Consider the following 25,598-nt stretch of genomic DNA (forward strand, 5'->3'; position numbering starts at 1 on the left):
TGACTATCACAATAGAACTTGTCTAAAATCTAAATTTTTCATGATGATCTTCTACCACTTAGTAACGGCTATATCCATCAATTCACTTGTCTGAAACATGTTTTACCTTTTAGATCAATACATGTTATTTAATTAAATTATTCAAACTATATATATATATATATATATATATATATATATATATATATATATATATATATATATATATATATATATATATATATATAATCACACAATCCTTAGTAGATATTTGGCAGATGCTTTATCAAATATTCTTTGAAAAAACTGACCACAGAACTAAATATAGGGACTTAAGTATTTCAGTTTTTCATGTTTCAAAGGGAGTTTTTCCACTGGATAGTCCAACTGCGAACTGAAAAATAAAACCAGTTATAAAAAAATGAAAATCAATCTTTGAATCTGGGAAAATTTCAGCAATCTTCGTAGATAATTTTTAATAGCTCATGTAGTATGATTTTATGACTAACTTCAATGTTTTGGTTGATTTCCAGGTTTTGCTATTGTCTTCTTTGGTAAACTCTAAACGTTTTGACTGCAACTATGACAGTCACCTTCAGCGGCGTTGACAAAGTACTTTTCACGACGTATTCATTGAATCTAATTTCAGTATCGACTTTATTCTGTAAGATTACTTCATCAACGCAACTGAATATGACTGTCTCAGTTGCAGTTGAATATTTTTACTGAAAATGACCAGGGCAAAGCCAGGAAACTAACTATTACGAAATTATGCAGGATGGGTTCATACATTCAATTCGATTTTAGAAATATTATATGCAGATTTCAGAATCGAAGTTACACTAAATCATTAGTTTATCAATTCAAAATTATATCTCGTATAATTGATTGTCCAGAAATTCTCCCCCTTATAACTTTCGATGTTCCATTGAGGTCCATTAGACATTACTTCAATTGTCCTTCATTAAACACACATAAATGTGTCTATAATAATTATAATAGTAGTATAAGTGGTACAGTACAAGCTTTCTTTCTTATATAATGTACTGTAAACAAAAATTGGGGTTCACCTTTATACAAATGAATAAATTGAGATCCCTGTAAATAAACATGGACAATTAAACTAAAATGGCATTGGTTAAAATTGGTTTTTCTGTTAACCAGCTGTCGTTCCCCTACGAACGGCAGCCTCAGAAGTCGAAACTTGTGCGAACAGTAACAAAATCTTACCTTTTAACGTGTGATTCTTAGCATGTATACTTACATATTTATAACCCTTCTTCGATAACAACTTTTCTATATTTTTTTTTAATTCCTACTGGCATTTCATTATAACCCTCTCACAATGAAGATTCTAAAAGATACACCTCTTTCTGATTATGTTCTCAGAAGAGGCTGTTTATAATAATAATACCGTATTTATTATTTCCATGTGTAAGCAGTACGCTTACACAGATATTGACAAATATGAAATATTAGGAAATACAGGGTGAAGTTAATTTTCTGTGAATCAGACATTTGTAGAAAATGTTCTTCAACTTTACCCCTTTCTTCCACTTTAAACACCTTTTATTTATAGAATGACATTAGCACCTATTAGCCCGTATTGAATAATGATGTATTTTTATGATTGGTATCAAGGGCAAATATGATGTAAAATATTAAACAAAACAGCAGTTCCGATCATTGAAATGAAAAATAATATGAAATTTTATAACTAAACTCCACACATTCGGACAATTTTTGACATATCCCTTTTTCAATATGAATCAATTAAATAATGGATACATAAATATCTCTTCTCATATTATGTTATCAATAACTTTCTTTAAAGTCCGTTATGAGCCTTATATGAAATTTGTAGGACATTGATATGCTTGAATTGAACTGAAAACAACAATATTTTATCTTTAAGAGAAATGAATGGCATAGAGTGTTTGTTTCCAACTGTGAACTTCTGAGGGTCACCGTTAGAGAACAGCCGGTTGAGAAGAACTTTTTTTTGTAGATAGGTAAAGCTAGAAGGGGTTATTTATCATTTCATATATGAATAATTTGATATTTATCATTTTGATAACACCAAGTGTTTTCTCTAGATTTGTATGCGATCACATTTGCTTCTGATACCTTATTCAACGGATACTTTCCAACTACAGAAATTATTAGAAAACTGATTCTGGAAATGGTGCACGTTTTCTTGAAATTCGTACAATTAAGTACTTCTCTATAAGTGCACCTTGAAAAAAATATACAAATCTTTGATAGGATTGATAGGCAGTGCTGTAGAAACTGAATACTCACATGCATGATGGTTTAGCACCCTTCAATAGCTTTTTCTCACCAATGAAATGGATGGTAAAATGCTTTGAGCAAATGAAAGCACCATCAGGCAGATATTTCCTGACAGCATCCATCCACTGTTTCCTCTTGTTTTCATCCTATAAATTACAGATTTTGATCAGGTACAACGCACAAATAAAACCATTCAAATCACCAATTGAGAACAAGTAAAGTTAAAAGAGCAAGCATACTGTTTGGTTGCTTGGAATTGTATTTGCTAATAATTACTGCAAGTATATATTTAAGCGAACATTAGATTTCTCATCATACATGAGTAGTCTTTTAACCACTCAATAATTTTTTTTATACAACTCCACAGTACAACAACACCCTAGAGTTCTACAATAATTTTCCACAGGATTTCAAAAACAACATTCTGTTAGGATCTTTTAGAACTATTTGTTTGACATGGAGCCCTATTCAGTCAGTGATTTTCAAACTTAATCTATGATTTAATAATTGTTGATATAGTTGAACATGACCAAATCAGATATTTTAATTTAATTTTTCATTCGTTTTAAATTTTATGCTGATATTAATTTAATGATATTTTAAATGGATGTTAAATTTTATGTAAGTGTAAACTTACTTACTTCTCAGAATAATTCTGTAGAAATGCAATAAATCTATCTGCATACTGTAATATTCATCTGTAGGTATCTATAACTCTATGAGTAGACTTTTCTTGCAACTAAAGCAAATTCAAATCTAAGATAGAGTGGATGTAAACATTGACATGCCCTACGCACGTGATATTGAAAATCCCAAGAATTGGCCAGGGTCGTATTCAGAACCAACATCTTGTTGATCGCCAATGCTATATCAAACTTAGGAAAACTTTTTTATAATAACTAGTAAAATGCACAAGTTTTCCAGTTTAACAGGAAAAATGCAGATAATATGTGTAATATAAAAAGATTTTCATTGGATTTTTCACAGCGCACTCAAGCATTATATGAAAAGAGACGTAATTATTTCTTTATTGATAATTTTTATTTTATGAAAAATCAAAAGGAATATTAATCAAAATTATTCAACTGGATGGATTTGTCTCTTCATCAGTAGTGTCATCCTCACCAATCTGAATTATCAGTGGCTCGATTTGTGCCTCTATTATGTTATCAAGCTTCCACATCTTTGTCTCGACTTCCGATATCACATGCCGAACACACTTCTCCCATTTCTCCGCTGTGACTCTTTTCAAAGCCTCATCAAAAAGTACTTTGAGATCTGCAAATTTGAACGTGGTGTTATGCTGAGCTACAAAATTCTTCACATCCGCCCATATTAACTCGATGGGATTGAGCTCGCAGTGGTATGGAGGCAGGTGAAGGACAATTTTGTTTTGGTCTGCTGCCATCTCATCGACTATATATTTTTGGTATTCAAGCTTGCGCTTCTTGACAATTTTTAGTAGCTGTACTCTTAGCATGGAGTCTTCAAAGCTAATATTCTTTGATCGCAGCCAATTTTGGATTTCAACCTTCTTTGAAGACGTTGTCGAAATCTTCTCTAACCGTCGCGAATGATAAGGTGCATTGTCCATTACAATCACAGCATTATCTTCCAGATGGGGTAGAACTTTGGAAAACCATTGTTCGAAAGATTCACCGTTCATTTCTTCGTGATAATCTCCAGTTTTCTTCGATTCGAAACACCACAGCTCTTCAGCAACAAACCCATTCTCATTGCCGATGTGACAAATAATAAGCCGTTTTCCTTTACCTGAAGTTATGAAGAGGTATGTACGTAAATAAAACAAATGCGAGGGTTACTTTTTATATATTGAGATTGAGGCAGGTCTTAATATAAATATAAGTTTACCTGTAGGATTTGTTAATCCGGTGGATAGTCCATCTAGAAAGGCCCTCCTAGATGAGGTCACAGCTTCATCGACCCATACTTTAGGGGTAGTATGACCAGCGTTAACCCAGGTTTCATCCATATAATAAATTGTTCTCTGTTGTTCCCTATAATATTTAATTTTGGTCAAATACTCTCTCCTTCATAATACAATTTCCTCTCTATCCAATAATAAACTATTGCGCCCTCGTTTTTTTCATGCAAAATTCAAATGTTTCAATACTTTATGGAATGTTGACCGCTTAAAACTTGGCAATAAAAAATCTTCATTTATTTCTGTGAGTACTTTGTCTATCGTGGATATTTCATTTCTGAAAAAGTAGGTACTCTCTTTCTTGAACACATTTTAAATCACTTCTTTCATCTCAACACTCAAATGTCTTTTTTTGGATCGTTTCCTGGTTGGATAGCTCATAGTGTCATCAGCAGTGTCTGTACTGGACATAATGGAAAACAATTTTAAACAATATACTATAACGCACGCCACACAAACACGCAAACGACTGATTACAACCCTGCTGGTACCAAACTCGTACCAAGAAGGCGAATTCACCAATGAACGCTGCTCTTTCCATCTGACACTGGGCGATCACGTGAACATCACGGTTTTTGTTTTCTTTTACTCTATCTTGGATTTGGATAGACTTTAGGTATAAAGTTGTAATTGAAAAAAAGCATAAGTGAACGTTTACTTTCAACTTGATATTATGATTAAGAAAGTAATCACACTCTAGTACCGTGGTCGTCAAATTGCGGCCCGCGAGCCGCATGCGGCCCGTGGCCAGTATTTTTGCGGCCCGCGACAAAGTAAATTATTTCAATAGTCAACTACATGTCATAAACAAAATCAAAACAGATTTTGCGTTCGAATCCGGCGACGGTGACTGACGCTAGTCCGATTCTCAAACGTCGTTTCAAAATTTTTCATATAGGAAAAATTAATGGGCTCTCAATAGCCGCATTTGTCGGGTAATAGGAGCGACTGACTTTTTTTGTAAAACTGTGTTGTACCTTATCTAAATGTCTGCAGTTGATTATAACTATGATTGAAGTGTTCTCTCATAACAAAGGTAAAAGATTTTATAATAAAAAATAACAAGAATTTTGACTAACAAAGTTTTTATTCAAACTTCCCCTTAGTAGGCTCCCATTGCCCTGTTCTCCCCTACGCTTTCTGAATTCACCTGTCGCCGCCATGTTGAAGATATTTGAAAAAATTTGCTTGAGGCATTAATTGACGAACTTGAACGTACTGGAATCACAAGCAGTCTTGCATTACCATGAAGGGTCATACGAGAGGTTGTTATTTTATGGAAGTTCTAAAAGAATTTGTGGAAAAACACAAAATACCTGTAAAAAGTTGATTTCAGTATGTACTGATAGTTGTCTGTCAATGGTGGTGCAATTAATGGTTTGATTGCTTAAATGAAGAAGGAATGGAATATACCTAATTTGTTGCCTATTCATTACTTGCTGCGTCAAGACATTTTGGCATCTGAAATTTCAAAAAACAAATTGAAAGATGTAAGTATTATAAATGTTATGCGCGTCCGCTAAGTTAATCATCGAAAATTCAAAGACCTTCTTGAAGAGTTAGGCTATAATTATAACGATGTTATCTTACATACGGCCATAAGGTGGTTAAGCAAGTGGGCAAACGCCCTCAGAGTGCCTTTACATTAGGTCGCGCGGCTTGCATAATGACGCGCAGTTGTTGTGCGACCTAAAGTGAAGCGGCCCGGCGCTGACACCCACGTTGTCTTGTGTGGCCCTTGGCCAGAAAAGTGTGACGACCGCTGCTCTAGTAGCAGAAGGTGGATTTGAAAGGGTGAAGGATTATTCAAAATATGAAGTTTGTTTTTGGTGAAGGCTGATAGAAACATACTTTAATCATTGGTGGATTGACAATAATTATAAAATGTTTCATTTACCTTTGGCACTGAATACAGATGATTACTCGAATTTTTATCCACACAAAATACAGAATTGTCCCATTTTACAAAAAGTATCCTTATATAAAACTATTCCTTATTACTACTGAAAACTGTAACCAAACTGAAATAACTGAGAACTAACGAACGGAAACTATAATAAAAAATACGAACAATGTAAGGATTGGGATGACAAAAAATTTCAATTTCAAAACACCAAAAGTTGAAAATTCTTTTTGACAATGACAGATAATAATTAATTAGACTGACTCAGCGGGGACTCGAACAATTCAGAATAGCGCCATTTTGGGAAAACTCTCGTAAGTAAAGTTTAAAGCAACAGGTGGTTCCTTCAAATAGTTCTAAACAAAATCTAATCGTTGAAACACCAGGGTTTCTAGGAATCTTAATCCAAACCACGTGACCCAATATGGCGGCGTAGGGCAAACAATCTGATTATTGTCATAAGAGCATCATTGGTTTTGTTATCATTAGCTATTGTGGTGTTTTTACACATTTTTGGAGCTTTTGTGGTGTTTAAATTCAATCAAAATGGAAAGTGAATACTTGAAATCACTATTGCTGAACAGAACAGACGTTGCTAAACGGTATGTTCGAAAAAATACACCATCATCTGTTTACATTTCCATCATTGTGTTACAGGTATATAACGAAGTTGAGATTGGTCAATGGTTTAGACCTTTTCTCATTGAATGTTTCTGATTTGAATTATTCAATTGATGGTGTTCCTCCAGTTACATATATGGATATTGATTCGTATTTGGATTTTATCCATAGCTTTTATTCGCATGTGCAGATGAAGGCATATAAAAGTTTGGAATCGTATAAATAATTCGAATCTGGCTTCGTTGTGAAGGTGGGAACAAAGATTGAGAACAATTTATACATTTTAGTTGGACAGGTAAGTTTTTCTAAGTTAGCAGTATGCCAACTTTCTGATTTCCTAATGGTATAGTTAATTCATCTAAGAAACAATACACGTGAAACTGTGTGTATCCACGATCAGCTATGCCTGTGACTTATGTTTATTGTCTTCTTTGTTGGTCAGGAGAACAGTGAAGTTTGTAGTCACGTTGGCGCCATATTATTTGCTGCTGATTATGCAAATATTAAGAAAGCAGCAATGTCATGCACAGATATAGAAGCTGTATGGCCAATGCCATCAATGACACAGATGTTCCCAATTGTACCAGTACATGAAATGGATTGTGGGTTTACAATTACTATGGAATTTCTTCAAGTAATGGCAGAGTCAATTGAAAATATTTTGAATTGTTGAACTTGTTTTGTATGAAAAGCTATATTTTGAGTTTTCTTGAAATAATTATTTTCTATGTTTTTTTTTAATAAATGTGCTGTGTACCATGAATATCGACTTTTAATTAATAAATTTATAAAGAATATATATAAAAGTTGGTAATACATTACAACATTACAATAATATTACAACACTCAACATACAATTTATGATATAGTCTTTTCAGTCAGTTGTTCAAATTTTAGAGCCAGTTCTTCCATCATTAAATCAGTCCGTGTTGAAATGCCTGTTTCTTGTCCATCTCTAGGTTCATCATTATCAAAGTCAATATCCATATAAGACGAGTTCATTCTGTCAACAAAAGACATTTCAAACGTATGTTAATACATAAGTATTTCACCTGAATATATATATATATATATATATGTATATATATATATATATATATATATATATATATATATATATATATATATATATATATATATATATATATATATATATATATATACTCAAGAAATATGGAGGCAAACCGCGGACACGTGTTTCTGGCTATTAGCCTCATCAGCGCGGTGCAGCCAATTGCAAAGATGTACAACAACAACTGGTTGTCAACAGGAGCTAGCCGCACATTTGTGGTTTCAATTAGAAGACCCAGCATTCCCAGGCATCATCTAACATCACCAGTGTGATATATATATATATATATATATATATATATATATATATATATATATATATATATAATATATAATATATAATAATTCCCATATTGATTTCAATTTAAGAGCCACCGGTAGACAGCTGTTTCAGCCTATTGGGCATCGTCAGTACCGGGCAGGCGGTCCTCGATTGAAGACAAAATGAGAAAAAAGCAAGAAAGTACTTGATAAAAATAGCTGCGTAAACGCAAGCGAAACATAAGTAGAACCACCTATTGGTGTGACACCCAAGTCAACTTGCCAAGTTTTTTATATCAGTGGTTTGACCAATCAACCGACAACTGCTGTAGCAGAAATTTGAGAAGCTAACCTGAAATGCCATCGGAAAACGAATCCACAAGTTTCTATATATATATGTATATGTATATATAGAGAGAATATTAGAACCAAGAGCAATGACAGATAAAGTTCAGTGCCGGACTATAACAATATTAGTGTGGGAAATCGTAGTTGCAAAATATAGCTTTTTGTAACTTTCATAGGATATGTAATTTGTGATTAATTATCATTATCATATTTTATAACCAATTATTTTTTTCAAAATATTTCATTAAGTTGTGTTTCATTTGGATTTCAATTTTGTGTGTTTTTTTTTTCGTTACCTCCCAGGAGATATGTCAAATATGGAAAATCTTCATGAAATAATTCAAAATATTTCAATCAAATACATGGATATAAAGACGTTACTTCAATATTTTTAAACAGAAACACTCAGTATTCACAATCCCATCTTTTAATGTCCCAAGTTCATAGACATCAAAATTAATACTATCACAGGATACAGAAATATAAAACCATATCCAAATAAGCAAACTTTGCAAGGATGCATATTGAGCATTTTACCTTAGTACGGTGACCATTCATTGATCACTTTTCAAAAACGGTTCCAGAGCATTTTTCAGAATACAGCACATCTCCTTTTCATCGATCCTGCTGGGTAGTAGTATAATGTAAGTTTTTTGGTGATTTTTTGTATTTTTCTCTTAATAATTCATTGTTCATTCCTGGGCGTATTTTTCTCTTTTTTTTTTCATAATGAATATTGTATTGAGTTTTCAAATGATATCTTTTCATTATTTGGATGAATGAGGGTCGGGTGAAACAGTGATATGAGTTGCGACATTGTCTAATATTCGATTAAATATAAAGTATACATTTATCACTCAACATATCAGTTTCTTCAAGTAACTCGATCAAATTAACCCGTGCGAGGACTTCGTGAGGATTTTCATTAATTTACGAGTAAAATTCAAGTATTTTGTTCCATTTTTTTGTATTATTTTGTAAATTTACATTGGCAACAATGGCAACACTGGTTTTCTCAATGTTTATGTTTATAATCAAAGCTGTGTAGGTTAATAAGTGTCTTCTTGTTTTAAATTAGATTTGAAATTAGAAATTGATAATGATCGAATCTTTTGGAAGGAGAATGAATCATATTGAAACGCTTGTGTCTATGTGTGTGATTTTATTTCCTGGTGTATACAAAATTAATATTTTTTTTTTAGATCTATCAAAATTATTCTTGATAACTTGCCTTTGTACATTAAAGATGATGTGAAAATGCTGGAGATCCTACCGTTTCAACTAAAGAATATAATTCTTAAAAGATTCACAAGTTCATCCTACTTTTGGCGAAATATAGATTTCAAAACTGTTTTATCAGCAGTGGTAAATGTTTACACATCACAAATTGATTTAACTTCAGTAGTAGTGGATGATGAAATGCTGGGAATACTAACAAACAGTAAAAATTTAACAAAAATCTATTTATCTAGAAGTAATGGAAATTTGATGACTACCACTGGTAAATATTTTTCTCCTTATTTTCCATACTTTTGTTATTCATTAAGTCACTTATCAATTAATATTGCACTGTGTTGGATTTGTTAGTAATTCCTAATTCTTTATTTTAATCCCACTGTATTACAGTAGAGTAAATTGTATTTTGGTTTGTTCAAGAGATCAACTGATCTTGTGTTGTAGTACCGAATGTCTTCAGTTTTTTAAACAATTTAGTATGTATACGAAATGCCTGAAGAAGCTATTGCATAGCGAAACACTTGTTGCATTTTGTAGAACTGTTTAGTGAAAATCTCACAATAAAGTGTTTCTGGAATATGTTGATGATCTTCCGTTAGTGCCAATGACCTTTGGTTAGCCCTTTATAAAAAAAATAATAGGATTCGTATTCTGAAAATTGGCAGATATAGGTTTTTTAACATGCTTCAGCAAATTGAAATAATGGCGTTTTTCCAACACTTTCGATTATTCTGAGAATTGGTAACAACTTCCTTGATTCAAATGTGGCATCCTGTATATTTTCACATTTTTGAATACATGATAATTCTAATGTGAGTTTATGTAATACACCCTATACCAAAAATGAACCGTTCTTGTGATATTCATTAGTTTACTCAAAGAAAACTAGGTATTCGGCTCTCGAGTAATTTTCCTGTAAAATTCGAAAGTTTGATAGACTACATAAATAAGCTATTACTGATTTATCAAAATACTTCATTTCATCGTCCTGCAGGAGTAACATTTCCAAAATGTTACACAAGGTGTTCGGAAGTTCGGAATTGATGACTAATTCTGAATGTACAAAAATTGGCCAAAACTCAGTTTTTTCAAAAAGAATACACTGTATTTTGGGATAGTTTTGAAATTTGGAGATGATTTTGACTCATTTTCATGAAACATTTCCTATATCAAAAATCAACTGTTCAGTTTGATATTTCAGTTTTTCTTAAAAAAAATAAAACATGCTCATGTACACCATAAAACTACGGCTATGAAACCTTCATTTCGAACAGTTACAGAACAGTTTATTACAGTTAATAATTTGTAGTCATGGTTTTAAAGGAAAACAGATTTCAGATTAACGCATAATGGATTAAAAAATGTTTATTCTAAATGTTTATAAAAGAGTGACAACTCAAAACTCGAAAATATTGCATTGTCTTGGCAGACAAAATATAAAAACTATTCCAAAATATGTTTGAAGATATTTCAGTTAATTACCAGGTAAGTATTTATTAACTCACTTCATCAAATTGTTATTTTCAGAACTGTTGGAAAAACACCATCAATTCCATTTGATGAAGAATTAAAAAAAACCTATATTTGCCAATTTTCAGGATATGAATCCTATCATTTCTCAGAATATGGTAAAAGGATGGTCATCGCTCTGTACCCTCTATAATACTATTATTTTACTATTACTTAATACTGAAATGAATAAACTGCTGGCAACAATGGTTCTATAGTTGCCTAAATTCAAATGACCTTTTTTTTTTACCTGAAAGCGGTTTTAAATTGGAAGAGTTTCCCAAAAGTGAAGTAACCTATGAAAGAGTGAAATGAATTGTGAAAAATTTATCTAAGGATTTTAAAATTTGTAATATCATTAGTATAAACAAAACACCTGAGGCAAACGAATTGATCAATATGTGTGCCAGGATCGAACAATTTATCATTAGTGAATATACATCTTAAATTTCGCTCCGTGGCTATGTGATCCGTGGCTATGTGATCTATACCCGAAGAGTTCGATGATGGGATTCTAGTAGAATCTGAAATTTTGGCTGACAAACCATAAGATTCAGTAATAAGGTACATATGAAAAACACGGGCAGACGTGTGATTCAGCATCGTTGTCGATTGTGTTCATTTTGCGAAATTTCTTTATAGATAACATAATTCGATTCTCGAAGCTATTTACCACTTGTGTAGTTGTCATATCTTTTTAGAAAGAAAGAAGAAATTAAATACAATCTTTGAACCTCTATTTTCCCCCTGGGGGTGGAAATTCCTGATTCCCTTGATGCTTATTTACGCTATACAAAGAACCTATCTGCATATTTCAAGACTCTAGAGTGAGTAACTTCGGCTGTACGTTAATATAGGATTGTCAGTCAATCAATAGGTACCCACTTATACTGTTCCTCGCTGTTTTACCCGCGTTATCGTTCACTCGCGTGAATAAGCATCAAGAGAGAGAATCAGGAATTTCCACCCCCAAGAGGAAAAATAGGGGTTTACAGATTGTATTGAGTTTCGTTAGTTTTGAAGTTGGAAACCTGACGTTTTGGGTTAATGAAAAAATATCGTAACTATTTGTTTAAAATGGTCCGTCACGAAACTTAATGTGACAAATCAAATTCTACGCCGGCGAAGCCACAGGCAACAACTAGTATATATACATCGTGACTCACGGTCGATGGTAGGTTACATGTTTATGGTAAACGCAAAGCAGGATTTCTCTGAAAATTTCACATCTTACATTTCCTTACCTGTTCTATCTATGTAAAATTAATATTTTCAACATTTCAGCGTTGCCACTTCTATCAAAAAGCCGTAGCAACTTAATTTTTTTAAATAGAATACCCATATATTAACATATTTTTTAAATCGCTCTTTTACTGTAATACTTATTTGTTAATAATGTCATACCTATCTCTATCAGTTTTCAAAATAAAAAATAATTTTCACTAAATATGGTCCAATACATAGCCCCAATTGAACTTAAGTACAGCAGTACTATCAATTGATGGAAAGTTGACATCTTGATGATAGTTTTGACAAACTGGAAATATTTAATTAACACCAAGAAATCGACTTCATATCATACAGGGCGTGCTGAAATTACTATTAGTTTCATTATGCATAAAACTGGTCAAGTTCATTTTTTCAAATGAAATCCCCTATATACCTATTACTCGATAAATTGAAAGATGATGAAAAATGCTTCAAGAGATATCATGTCCCTATACCTAAATCATGAAGTTTTCTTAATAAAGTAACTTCTTCTGGAAACATTACTTTTGAAGAATTTGGTTTTAGGTAGCAGTGGAATTATCAAGCTTATAATAGTTTGGTTACTTTTATAAGTAATTTACGCATATTTATCGATGGTGTTTCAAAACATCTTACAAAATGAATGCAAATATCGATTGCTCAAACGAAGTTTTTATGAAATTATTTATTACACATGAACAAAGTGATCAAATCATTGTCAGAACTTGCAGAAAATATCCTGAATTCACAACAATGAACGAGAGGAAGTTTGTAAAGTTACACAATAATTTCCTTAACTGTGGCTCAAAGTTTCTAGGGAACAACTATACCAAAAATCAGGCATTTGTAGGTGAAAAGTCAGATTTTCTGAGTTATAACATGTGAAAGTATAGAAAATAACAGAATTAGAATGATAAAAAATAATAACATTGAAAACAAAATATCACATTTTTACAATAAATGCTGGAAATGTTATCCATTGAATTCTGAACAAAAATTCAAGATCTACCTGTGGATGTATTAAAAGAGATTTGCAAAAATGCATTCTACGTTCAAAGTCTTCTGCTTGGAGAGCTTGAACTTTCGTAAATATATACGGATGCATTTCGTGATTTTTCAAAATTCGTTGTACTGTTTTTCTGCATTGCAAATGGAAGCTTCTGGATATGCATAAAAATATACCAAAACGTTAACAGTATTGTCCTCATTTAAAGTAACAGGTTTTGATAATGTTGAAGTTGCTTTTAACTTTGAGCCATAGTCAAGGAAATTATTTTGTAATCTTACACACTGTCCATGTTTAATAAATAATTTCATGAGAACTTTGTTTGAATAATCAATATTTGAAACTATCAACATATCAACTTTTCATGAATTGCAAGTACTGATGTACGTTCAATTGGCTATGTTTTAGTACAATGTAATATATATATATATATATATATATATATATATATATATATATATATATATATATATATATATATACACCGGGTGTCCCACATTTTATGTGACAGGCAATATCTGGTTTGTTGAAGGAGATACACAAAAATGTTTCATACAAAAGTTTTAGGAGTTCATGAGAGCTATATTTTGATATAATTTTTAAATATACAGGGTGTTTGGTGTAGGTGCTACAGACCAAAATTCCATTTTTTAAAATAGAACGCCCTGTATATCATTACATATTCAGATGCTACGTTAAATTCTGATATCATTTCATGTTTGGTTTTTGAAATTCGGTTACGGCGTTGTTGAGTTATTGCACTTTTCCTTAAATATAATGTTTCAAAAAAACTTATTTACTCGTACACGAATCCAGTCTATATCTTTTATTAAATTGAACTAGACTACTACTGAATACAAACCATTATTCTCACCTCTACGATACGATATCGATATCAGTTGAATATAATATTGAAATTCTTGAGAATGTGACTAACTTGAGGGTGAATTGCTTTATATTGCACAATTTCATCAAGTAGCTTATGCTTGTTGATGCCATAGTAACAAATGTTGTTGAATTGTATCTACTTGTCAGTTCGATTCAGTGATTCTTTGCAAAACAGTAACTGTGTTCTTTGTGCGAAAACTCCAGTATGCCTTTCGCGTTTAGTCCAAGTGATTGCATTGATATGTTATTAATTTTTGGGGAATGTCAGAAAAACTGCCGTCAAGCACAACGTCTATACCAAGAACGTTTTCCAGACAGACCCATTCCGTCACGAATGACTTTTTCGAGAGTTGTAGAAAAATTGCGAACTGGGTCATTTCCTTCTACTATAAAGCATCGTCATCATACGAGATCTGTTAGAACTGAAGATTTAGAGATCAATGTGTTGGCTTATATTATTATTCATCCACATGTTTCTATCCGTACTCTTGCAGAAGAAGTCGGTGTGAGTAAATCTAATGTACAGAGAATTCTGAAAGAAAATAAATACCACCCATTCAAAATTCAGTTGGTACAAGGTTTGAAACCCACGGACTTCGAACGACGACTTGAATTCATTGCTTGTATTCAGGTAATATTACATGAAAGTCCTAACATATTCAGTCAAATTTTGTGGAGCGATGAATCGCGATTCCACAATAATGGAGTTGTGAATCGACATAAGTCACTACTGGTCTCAAGAAAATCCCCACTGGGTCCGCGAAAGTAATTTTCAAACTACTTGGGGTATTAATGTATGGTGTGGATTGTTCAATGGCCGCATCATAGGACCTTACTTTTTCAATGAAAATCTCAATGGATTGCGATATTTACATTTTCTAGAAAATGATTTGATCCAGTTGATGGAAGATATTCCCATATCAGAACGACAAGGAATTTGGTGGCAACAAGATGGTGCTCCTCCTCACAATTCACAGGTTGTTACTGAATAACTGGATAGAACGTACCCAAATAGATGGATTGGTAATAACGGTCCAATTCGGTGGCCGGCTCGTTTCACTACTCCCCCTTTGAATGTGGATGATCTGAAAATGAAAATTCGACTAACGTGCAGTGATATTACGCCTGATATTATAAGAGCGACTTGTACGAGAGAAGTGATTCCACGTTTCGAAGCCGGTATAATATCTAATGGGCATCACTTTGAACAATTTTTATGACTTATTTCTAGGTACCTACCATTCTTATGAAATGATTTATCAAGTTATATTATTTACATTGTTATTAATTAAAGATTTGTTTTCGAATACACCTCTTTCAATTTCGCAATTGTTTCATATTCAAAATGATTCCTGACTGAATTCCACAACTCAAAATTGAAACCATTACTTCGAACACCCAAAATTTTGACAAATTTTCATGTGAACTGATGCAGAGAGAATAATTGTATGATATATTTTTAAAAATAATAGTTGTTCTCAAGACTTTACATTTTAAGCAATAACTCAACAACGCCGTAACCGAATTTCAAAAACCAAACATGAAATGATATCAGAATTTAACGTAGCATCTGAATATGTAATGATATACAGGGCGTTCTATTTTAAAAAATGGAATTTTGGTCTGTAGCACCTACACCAAACACCCTGTATATTTAAAAATTTCAAATTTAATTTCAATCCATGCTCAAGGGCCTGTTTCAAATTCCTATAGTGTAACGTATACTCTGTTTTATTATGGAGAGTTGGCATTAAATTTGACAATTTAGATTTTGGTGGGGCGCGGTGCTTGAGGCAAAATGTAAAATTTTGGGTCAAGTCGTGAAGCCCTTCAGGGTACTCCAAATCAACATGTAAAATATAACCTGCAGGATTGTCATCGGGAATTTGAGACACATCAATATTCGTATCGACCAATTCGAAACCGCCATTTGCAAAGTTATTTACATCGAAATACATTATGAACTTGGATGGTTTCATTGGATCGTATGCTGGCATATACTTGTTATTGGCTCCCCTTATACCCTTTTCCACAAACAACCATATCGACGTCTTTTAAAATTTACACTCCATATATTTCAACATACAATCCCATGGCATAGCATAGCATAATACCATGCAGGGTTCAGCCCATAAGTTTTCAAGTCAATTTTGCTAATGTTTTCAAAAACGTCTACCAAGAGCAATAAATTCGTTCGCATGTATAAATCGCTGTATTCACCCAAAGTTTTGGTATCGAATTGATGCCAAACATATTAAGCATGAACATACTTTGCATCATCAATTATACAATAGTCGAGTTTATTATAAAAATGTTTTTTGGATGGTAACTAAGTGTCGAGGAGTTTTTGTACATCGTCCACATAATCGTATGGAAATACGCCTTAGTGAAAAGCTAAATTTTTTTATCGTCTTATTCTGCAAATTCTTTTTTCAATATTTTCAAATTTTTTACATTCAATGTGGAAATCAACTCATCGTGTTTGGCTCCCATAACACGATAAGAATCTATAGATCTGAATTTAATGCTAGTTTCACAATCGTATTGGGTGAATGAAATGTATTTGTCTTTGTTGATGGGAAGTATGCTCACACGCCCTCTTTTTGCCCCAAAATGCTTTCGTGAGATGCTCATGATCATGCACGTTAACGGTTTTTCGCAGATATGTCAAGTCGTTGCAGCACTGATACTATTTAAAAGCACTATTATCGGCTCAGTTTTCTTTATTTTTGATTCAACGAACTTTGCAATGCTAGCCACTTCATCGGCGAAACATTGTAAGCAATCGTCACCCCTATGGATATTAAACTTGGACAAACTGTCGTCATAAGAACATTTCAAGTAGTAGCCTACATTTGCTTGAATCCTCTTCCTCGCAATTTTTTCGAAACTGATTCGAAATCAGCATATAATACGAACGGACATTTTTGTGATATGTTACCAAAATGAAAATGCCTAATAAGTTTCTATTCGAAATATTTCATTTCTCCTTTTTTTACCTCACCTCATCACCTGATGATGGCGGAAACGTTCTGAAATCCCTTCGTACTCACCAATACCGCGTGTTTTCTTTGCCCCCTTCCCCCTTTTCCTCCTTTTCCTCCAAACATTTGACAAATGACATGCACTCAAACACAAAAACTAAAGACGGTCGAAACGTATGTAAAACAATGTATTTTGAAATGTCGTTGTTGAATACTTTACTCACCCATTGCCCTATTTTCGAACTTTAACTCGACAACACTTTTGAATATAAAAACGTTTCTCATTGGGATCGCACGTTGGAACGCTACACCCACGTCGAACTGCCATGTTTTTTTCTTGCCATGTATTTTTCTTGCCATGTATTTTTGAAATACCCTGTACATATTGGTAGATTGCACGTTGAAACGTTAGAGCTTTTTTAAAATGTCATGTTTTTTTCTCGAATGATGTATTTTGTCACACCCTCTATACCTTGATGGTGACCATGTTTTTTCCTATACGTTTTTTCTTTAACGCTGCACACGCCCTATATACCTCAATAGCACCCATGTTTTTTCTTTTACGTTGGCAGCCATGTTCATTCCATCCTATGCATCGATTACGTCGCACAGGTCTCTTTCCCACTCATTAACGTACCGAAGTCCCCTAGGGAATACATTCAAAAAATCTTGTAGGTACACTACGTTCATGAGATATTTCACTTTTTCTTGAAAAAATGTACATCATAAAACTACGGGCTACGAAACCTCCATTTCGAACAGTTACAGAAGTTTATTAGAGTTAATTTTTCGTTACGGTTTTGATTGAAGACAGGAAGTAGCTGTTAATTTTGTTATATTGAAAGGAATACCCTATATATCATTACATTTTTGGATTCTACATCAGAATTCAAATACTTTTTCTGTGTAATGTCCTATATCTAAGTCCAACCGTTTTGACATATTACAGTTTTTGTGTCAAAAATTATATTCGCAGACCCTACAATAATTATAATTTTTTTTGTAAGGAAACCTTCATCATTATGTTTTGATCGGGTTCCTTGTAGAGGGAAACCGAATTTAATACACTTTATATGAAATTTCGATAATTATTAATACATGGTGGTCAAGAAAGAAGAATATAAATTAACCCGTCTAAAGAAAATCCCCCATTTTTATGATTCAATCATAGTGAGCATATATATATATATATATATATATATATATATATATATATATATATATATATATATATATATATATATATATATTTGGATGATGCAACTAATTTTTCTTTTATTTTCAGTATTATACTATTAATGTAAGTTACAAAAAGGATTTGAAGCTCTATGACTTCTATTTGATTATCTGCGAGCGCTTTCGACAGCTGGTCCTGCTGTCATCTTCTAGGCACTCTTCTATTTGAACGTGTTATCCTGTTGTGTGTCAACAGGATCAAGCCAACCCAACAGACAAAACAACACAACGATGGACAGCATTTACGTACGTAGGACACCAAACCAAAAAACTAACAAACATCTTCAAGCCATTGAACATCAAAATCACATACAAGCCAAACACGAAAATAACGCAAAAAATAAATAGCTATGAAAAAGAAGAAGACAAAAACCAAAACGGGATATACAGTATACAATGCTCAGACTGCAACACAACAAATTCTATATCGGCCAAACCAAGAAAAAACTGATCCAAAGGTACGATGAACACAAAAAGGCATACATAAACCCAATAGTATATAAATCAAACCTCGCAACACACGCTATACAAAACAAACATAACTTTCCCCTACCAGAGAACATAAAACTCATAAAACAAGTCAATAAGGGAAACCGCATGGACATTTGGGAAAACGTGAACATCCATAAATTTAACAGTCAACAACGGAACAAGTACAAATCAAAACACACAAGACCTAACATTCAGTATATTGAACAAATCAATATATACTCCTAGAAGCAATAAACCTGGAGAAGATTTAACACAAAGAATAGTACCTGGTGTAATCCAAATACAGGCAAATTTACCTAAAGCAACAGAAGTGCCTGTATTGAGGCGTTCGGACCGTATAAAAGACACACAACAGGATAACACGTTCAAATAGAAGAGTGCCTAGAAGATGACAGCACGACCAGCTGTCGAAAGCGCTCGCAGATAATCAAATAGAAGTCATAGAGCTTCAAATCCTTTTTGTAACTTACATTAATAGTATAATACTGAAAATAAAAGAAAAATTAGTTGCATCATCCAAATATATATATATATATAAGAAATATTAGTTGTATATATCATATATATATATATATATATATATATATATATATAATATATATAATATATAAGAAATATTAGTTGTATACATCATATATATATATATATATATATATATATATATATATATATATATATATATATATATATATATATATATATATATATATATATATATATATATATACAGGGTGTCCCTGGACTTTCTCTTTTCCTCTCGGAAATGTATAGATGGGGTCAAAATATCACCAGTACTTCATATAACTTTTTTTCCTAAAATCCTTCGTTACCAAGTAACGGGCCCTCGAAGTTACAAAATGAAAAATGTTTTTCTTTGATAACTTTTCAAGTGAATATTCAAAATCATCCAAATTTTGGTAATTGACTAAACAAATGAATTCCTTCGATGAGCTTTCATGCAGGAGTCAGTTGTTTTGCTACAAAGTCAGGAACGGACTACCCCCGATGGTCCACACCCCATAACTTTGAAATTACAGATATTTTTCAATATTTTTCAACAAATTAAGGTTACTTGGACAATTTTATGAATAAAAGTACTCGTGTGGAAAGTCGATCAGAGCAACGAGTCTTGATAAAAATGTAGTTTCACTCGACGACATCAAACCCGCTCGTCCACCATTATTTGAAATGAATAATTATCAAAGCAGAAATAATAATGATAACGTTAATTCAATAACATTTATCCTGAGATGTCTACCATTATTCGAAAATATTAGTTTTTAAGGAAAATGGAAATGATAGGTAAAATGTTCATAACGAATTTGTATAATGCAAACACGTTTAACTAACGAAACTCAAGAGCCTCAAGAGCAAACAGAAATGAAAAATCCGCTATAGAAACTGCTCGATATGACCACCTTCTCTCTCTATACATTTTCTTAGTCTGCGAAGACACCCTCTCTGTACTTGAAATAGCATTCCAGGGTCGTTTCGTATGGCTTCACAATGTAATGTTATTCTATTCAACAATGCATCTCTTGTGTGAATAGGTGTAGCGTAAACAAGGCTTTTTAGATGCCCCCACAGAAAGAAATCCAATGGATTTAAATCCGGAGACCGCGATGGCCATGAATATGGCCCACCTCTACCAATCCATCTATTGTGGAAAATATGGTTCAGATGGTCACGCACAATCAAACTAAAATGAGGAGGAGCGCCATCATGCATAAACCACATATCTCTTCGGGTTTGCAATGGAACATGTTCCAAAAGTCCATTCAAATCGTTCTGAATGAACTCCAAATAACGTTCTCCATTCAATCGGTCCTGTAGAACGAATGGTTTCCTATGATACCAGCCCAAACATTCACGTTGAATTTCCGTTGGTGTTTGGTTTGCAATATCCCATGGGGATTTTCTTCGGCCCATATATGGAGATTATGAGAGTTGATAACTTCATCAGTGAATAAAACTCGATAATAAAAGTCATATCCTCTCTTTGCCTATCCATGAACCAATTGGCATATTCCAGTCGTGCTGGAAAATCTTGAGGTGTCATGGCATGTACCTTCTGGATGTGAAATGGGTGGAGCAGTTGTTCCCTAATTATTCTATGAATAGTGGACTTGGATGTATGGAACTGTTCTGATAGATTTCTGATGCTCATTGAAGGATCATCAGCGACGGCTTCCAAAATATTTTCCTCCAATACAACGGTACCTACAGTCCTAGGAGCGCCCTCACCACCTCGTTTTGGCAAAACTGTACCTACAATAATATCGAAATAAAACAACGTGCTCAAATTAATTATCAATTATTACATACCTGTCTCCCTCAAGCTGCGATCGACACGCTCGAATGTTTCTCTTGACGGTACCGTTCGATTGGGAAAATGCTCGGAATACAGACGACGAGCTTCTGCAGCATTACAAAATGCTCGTCCATAAAATACATGCATATCTGCATAATCATTGAATGTAAACTGTTCGGCCATATCAAAAAAATTCAAAATATCCTATAGAATATTGACAATACAATGATAGTCATATGACAACGCACCACTCAACAAAACAAAATCGCATTCCAGTTTCTCATTTTTATCAAAACTTTCTAAAAGGTTTTTTTGTCAACATCTGTGAAAGAAATGGAACATAATTATTCCCTGGATATTTTTCACCTGATCATGTGCAGCCGTTTTTGTAGTTCATTCGTTTGCTTTTTATTAGTATAGTAAATATTTTTTTCGATGTGCGTTTTTTCAGCTAAATTTAGATTCGTGTTAAAGAATTTCTCCCATAAAATTATAATTATCAGTGAAACTCCTCAACAGTTTAGCTGTGAAGAAGAATTTGAAACATTCGAATGTTGAGTTTCATGAGATTCAGATAACTGATCAACACGAAACGTGATTATTCCACACGTATTATGTACATACAAAATATGGAATGAATTCGATATTTCATAGTAGAGTAGCTTGTTAGTTTAAAAACACCACGAATCTACAGAACTTGATATTTCTTTTGAAAAAATATCTGCTATCACAATTGTGACTTAAACTTCCATATAGGTACTGTACTTTTTGTTTACGACTTCATTTTAGCATACTTTGTATTATTCCTGTTATAAATGTTGTTAAATTAACGTTATCATTATTATTTCTGCTTTGATAATTATTCATTTCAAATAATGGTGGACGAGCGGGTTTGATGTCGTCGAGTAGAACTACATTTTTATCAAGACTCGTTGCTCCGATCGACTTTCCACACGAGTACTTTTATTCATAAAATTGTCCAAGTAACCTTATTTTGTTGAAAAATATTGAAAAATATCTGTCATTTCAAAGTTTTGGGGTGTGGACCATCGGGGGTAGTCCGTTCCTGACTTTTAGCAAAACAACTGACTCCTGCATGAAAGCTCATCGACGGAATTCATTTGTTTAGTCAATTACCAAAATTTGGATGATTTTGAATATCCACTTGAAAAGTTATCAAAGAAAAACATTTTTCATTTTGTAACTTCGAGGGCCCGTAACTTGGTTACGAAGACTTTTAGGAAAAAAAGTTATATGAAGCACTGGTGATATTTGACCCCATCTATACATTCCCGAGAGGAAAAGAGGAAGTCCAGGGACACCCTGTATATTATATATATTATATATAATATATATATATATATATATATATATATATATATATATATATACATATATATATGATTTTCCGTTCTTTGTTCCGGGCTTCCTTGCTGAGTGGTATCCTTAACCTTCTATGTATGAATGCGTATATGCAGCCATTTTTTGTGTGGTGGATGGTTTGAGCTTGCGGGTATGGTGGAGCTTGTTTGTGTCGGTTTCCTGTATATTGCCATTTGAAATTGTGTTTTGTTGTGGTTATATCCGATGGTTATGTCCAGGTAGTTAAGTTTCGCGATGTTTTCTTTCTCAATGCTGAAAAATAGTTTTTGATTTATTTCGTTAATCTTTTTTGTTATTTGATCTATTTATTCCATTGTTTTGTGATGTGTACAGTCCATCGTCAACGTACTGAACCATTCTCCTCTTTCATCATCTGTTTTATTTATTGTTAAGATTTTCTCATCTATGGTTTGCAGGTATATTTCGGATATAATGCTAGATAGTGGGGACCCATCGCTAGTCCATCTGTTTGTTTATAAATTTTTCTTCAGATTCGAAATAATTTTGATTGAGTATTGTATTTAGACTGTGTTCCATTTGGTTAATGTAGGTTTTGTCTATGTTTTGGTGTTTTAGTTTATCAGATATGATGTTTATACTTTCGTTGACTGGTATGTTGGAGTACATGTTTTTTATGTCGAATGAGAATAGTTTAGTGTTCGGGCTGACTTTTGTCGTTGAGATTCTGTCTGTGAGTTCCATTGAATTTTTGACGCTGTGGTTGTTCCTGTTGATTTTGTTTTTCAGTTCATCGGCTATGATTTTTGAAATTTTGTATGAAGGAGCTTTGGTAAAATTGATAACCGGTGTTATAGGTTCATTTTCCTTATGTATCTTTATCTGTGCGTTGACTTTTGGTGCTTTTGGGTTGTCGACTTAGTATGTGGTCAATGTTTTGTTGTCGAAGATCTGTTTGTTGGATTTCATTGTGCTATTAATTTGTCTTTCAAATTTTTTGGTTGGATCGTGATTCATCGTACTGAAATCGTTTTCTGTTATGTAATTGTTCACTTTCATACTTAATTCCTGTTTTTCAATAATAACTGTGGCCTCGACGCCAACGTCAAACCAAACTACACCAAAATACAGATAAAGAGCAATAGTATCAGCGCAAAGAAAGCAATAAAAAAAGCCCAAACTGCATGGATCCAAAACGAAATACAAGAAGCATACATACAAAATTACTAACGACGGAAAAGTGGAATGAAAAATACGCAGATATATCTAGGAAAAACCACCAACTCAAGGAGAACACATACCAAAAACTAAACAAAAAAGTGGACACATTAATACAGAAACACGATAAGGACACAACAACGATGAGAAAACACCACACATTCCATCCGAGAGTCATCAACCTAACAAACGTACACTTCAACGATATAGAAATACAAACACTTGAACTAGGTCCAAAATTCAGTCCATACCAGAAAATCATGCCACAAACCATCGAGAACCTAATTGTTGACACAGAAATGGCTTTAAACCAAGTAGAAGCATCAAAAGTAGACGAAACCAGATCAGAAGCAATCAACACGCTGAAACAAATAATCATGAAACCAGAAAAGACTCCGAGAAACCAGCAATCACGAAAGCCATCAAATCAATAAAAAGGAAATTGATCTCTAACAACCTTACAACAGTTAAAGACAAAAGTGACGCCACAGTTATTATTGAAAAACAGGAATTAAGTATGAAAGTGAACAATTACATAACGGAAAACGATTTCAGTACGATGAATCACGATCCAACCAAAAATTTTGAAAGACAAATTAATAGCCTTATAAAATCCAACAAACAGATCTTCGACAACAAAACATTGAACAGATACAAAGTCGACAACCCAAAAGCACCAAAACTCAACGCACAGATAAAGATACATAAGGAAAATAAACCTATAACACCGGTTATCAATTTTACCAAAGCACCTTCATATAAAATTTCAAAGGACCCAACATTCAGTATATTGAACAAATCAATATACACTCCTAGAAGATTTAACACAAAGAATAGTACCTGGTGTAATCCAAATACAGGCAAATTTACCTAAAGCAACAGAAGTACCTGTATCGAGGCGTTCGGACCGTATAAAAAGACACACAACAGGATAACACGTTCAGATAGAAGAGTGCCTAGAACCGTGGTCGCCAACCTGTCGATCGCGAGCTACCGGTAGCTCGCGGAGGCAATTCTGGTAGCTCTCCGAAAATTCCACAAAAAAATCTAATTGCCATAATATTAAACATAAATAGCGGCAACGTTGCGGTGAGCGATCTGCCGCTGACGCCATCAAGCTAGAATCGGCTAGAACCGACCAGCCGGACTAGCGCGTTAGTGTTCGAGAACGACCTGGATTGCTTTGAACTGAACGCGTAACCAACGTTCAGCGGTTGGGTTATTAGAGAACAACAAAAATAATATTATGGCAAGCAGTTGTAAGAAGGTAAAGACATACCACTTTCATTCAGAATGGGAAGAACAATACTTTTTTACAGAAGTTAAAGATAAAAATGTGTGTTTGTTATGTAATACTTCGGTCTCTGTTGCTAAAAAAGGAAATATTGAGAGAAATCATAAAACTGTACATTCTAATTTTGAAAAATCATTCCCACTACATTTTGCCGTCAGAAAGGAGAAACTGAAACAGTTAAAAAAACAGTTAATTGGACAACAACCAATATTTTTAAGAACAGTCGACAAAAATAAGGCTGCAACTGAAGCATCGTACCGTGTGTCCCAGATAATTGCACAAAAAAAGAAACCTTATGAAGACGGGGAAATGATAAAACATGAGTTTTTAGAAACTGCTGATTCGTTATTTGCCAAATTTAGAAATAAAGACGAGATAGTTTCAGCTATAAAGTCTATGCAACTTTCTGCTAATA

At 33.2% G+C, this 25,598-nt stretch overlaps 2 protein-coding genes and 1 long non-coding RNA gene across 7 annotated transcripts in view; 2 read left to right on the forward strand and 1 right to left on the reverse strand.

The window, feature by feature from the left end:
- Positions 1-190: 190 nt before the first annotated feature.
- On the reverse strand, positions 191-9,361 carry LOC141482088 (uncharacterized). 3 transcript variants are annotated; one of them, XR_012465328.1, is made up of 5 exons: positions 8,958-9,361; positions 5,630-5,677; positions 4,144-5,532; positions 2,281-2,417; positions 198-373 (listed from the first exon to the last, which is right to left on the reverse strand). XR_012465328.1 is itself a non-coding variant. In XM_074174678.1 (4 exons), exons 1-4 carry the CDS (start codon positions 8,972-8,974, stop codon positions 298-300), a joined length of 375 nt encoding a protein of 124 aa, XP_074030779.1. In that variant the 5' UTR covers positions 8,975-9,329; the 3' UTR covers positions 191-297. The 3 variants fall into 3 exon arrangements, 1 of the variants encoding a protein (XP_074030779.1); XR_012465327.1 differs by having other exon boundaries at positions 209-373; positions 4,144-4,289; positions 5,533-5,677; positions 8,958-9,344; XM_074174678.1 differs by lacking the exon at positions 4,144-5,532 and having other exon boundaries at positions 191-373; positions 5,533-5,677; positions 8,958-9,329.
- LOC111515380 (uncharacterized) lies at positions 5,888-7,791 on the forward strand. The gene is made up of 3 exons (XR_002723529.2): positions 5,888-6,721; positions 6,777-7,035; positions 7,183-7,791. It is a non-coding gene; the product is annotated as an uncharacterized lncRNA (long non-coding RNA).
- Positions 9,362-9,414: 53 nt separating the features above from the next.
- Positions 9,415-25,598, forward strand: part of LOC111515381 (uncharacterized) — a 239,453-nt gene continuing 223,269 nt past the window's right edge. For all 3 annotated transcript variants that reach the window (XM_074174676.1, XM_074174674.1, XM_074174675.1), the window contains exons 1-2: positions 9,415-9,572; positions 9,623-9,921. In XM_074174676.1, the coding sequence (XP_074030777.1) occupies positions 9,520-9,572; positions 9,623-9,921 (352 nt within the window). In that variant the 5' untranslated portion in view covers positions 9,415-9,519. The remainder of the gene's footprint in view (positions 9,573-9,622; positions 9,922-25,598) is intronic.

This window comes from Leptinotarsa decemlineata, unplaced genomic scaffold (assembly GCF_025532065.1).
Source record: "Leptinotarsa decemlineata unplaced genomic scaffold, Ldec_3_MD MMD2_tig00000690_RagTag_RagTag, whole genome shotgun sequence".
Lineage (NCBI taxonomy): Eukaryota > Metazoa > Arthropoda > Insecta > Coleoptera > Chrysomelidae > Leptinotarsa > Leptinotarsa decemlineata.

Coding starts and splice junctions, on each gene's coding strand:
- LOC141482088 (XM_074174678.1), bottom strand. Junction 2,418..5,532: donor CTGAAATCAACTTTTTACAG/GTATTTTGTGTT, acceptor TGTAATTTATAG/GATGAAAACAAGAGGAAACA. Junction 374..2,280: donor GGTGCTAAACCATCATGCAT/GTGAGTATTCAG, acceptor TTTATTTTTCAG/TTCGCAGTTGGACTATCCAG.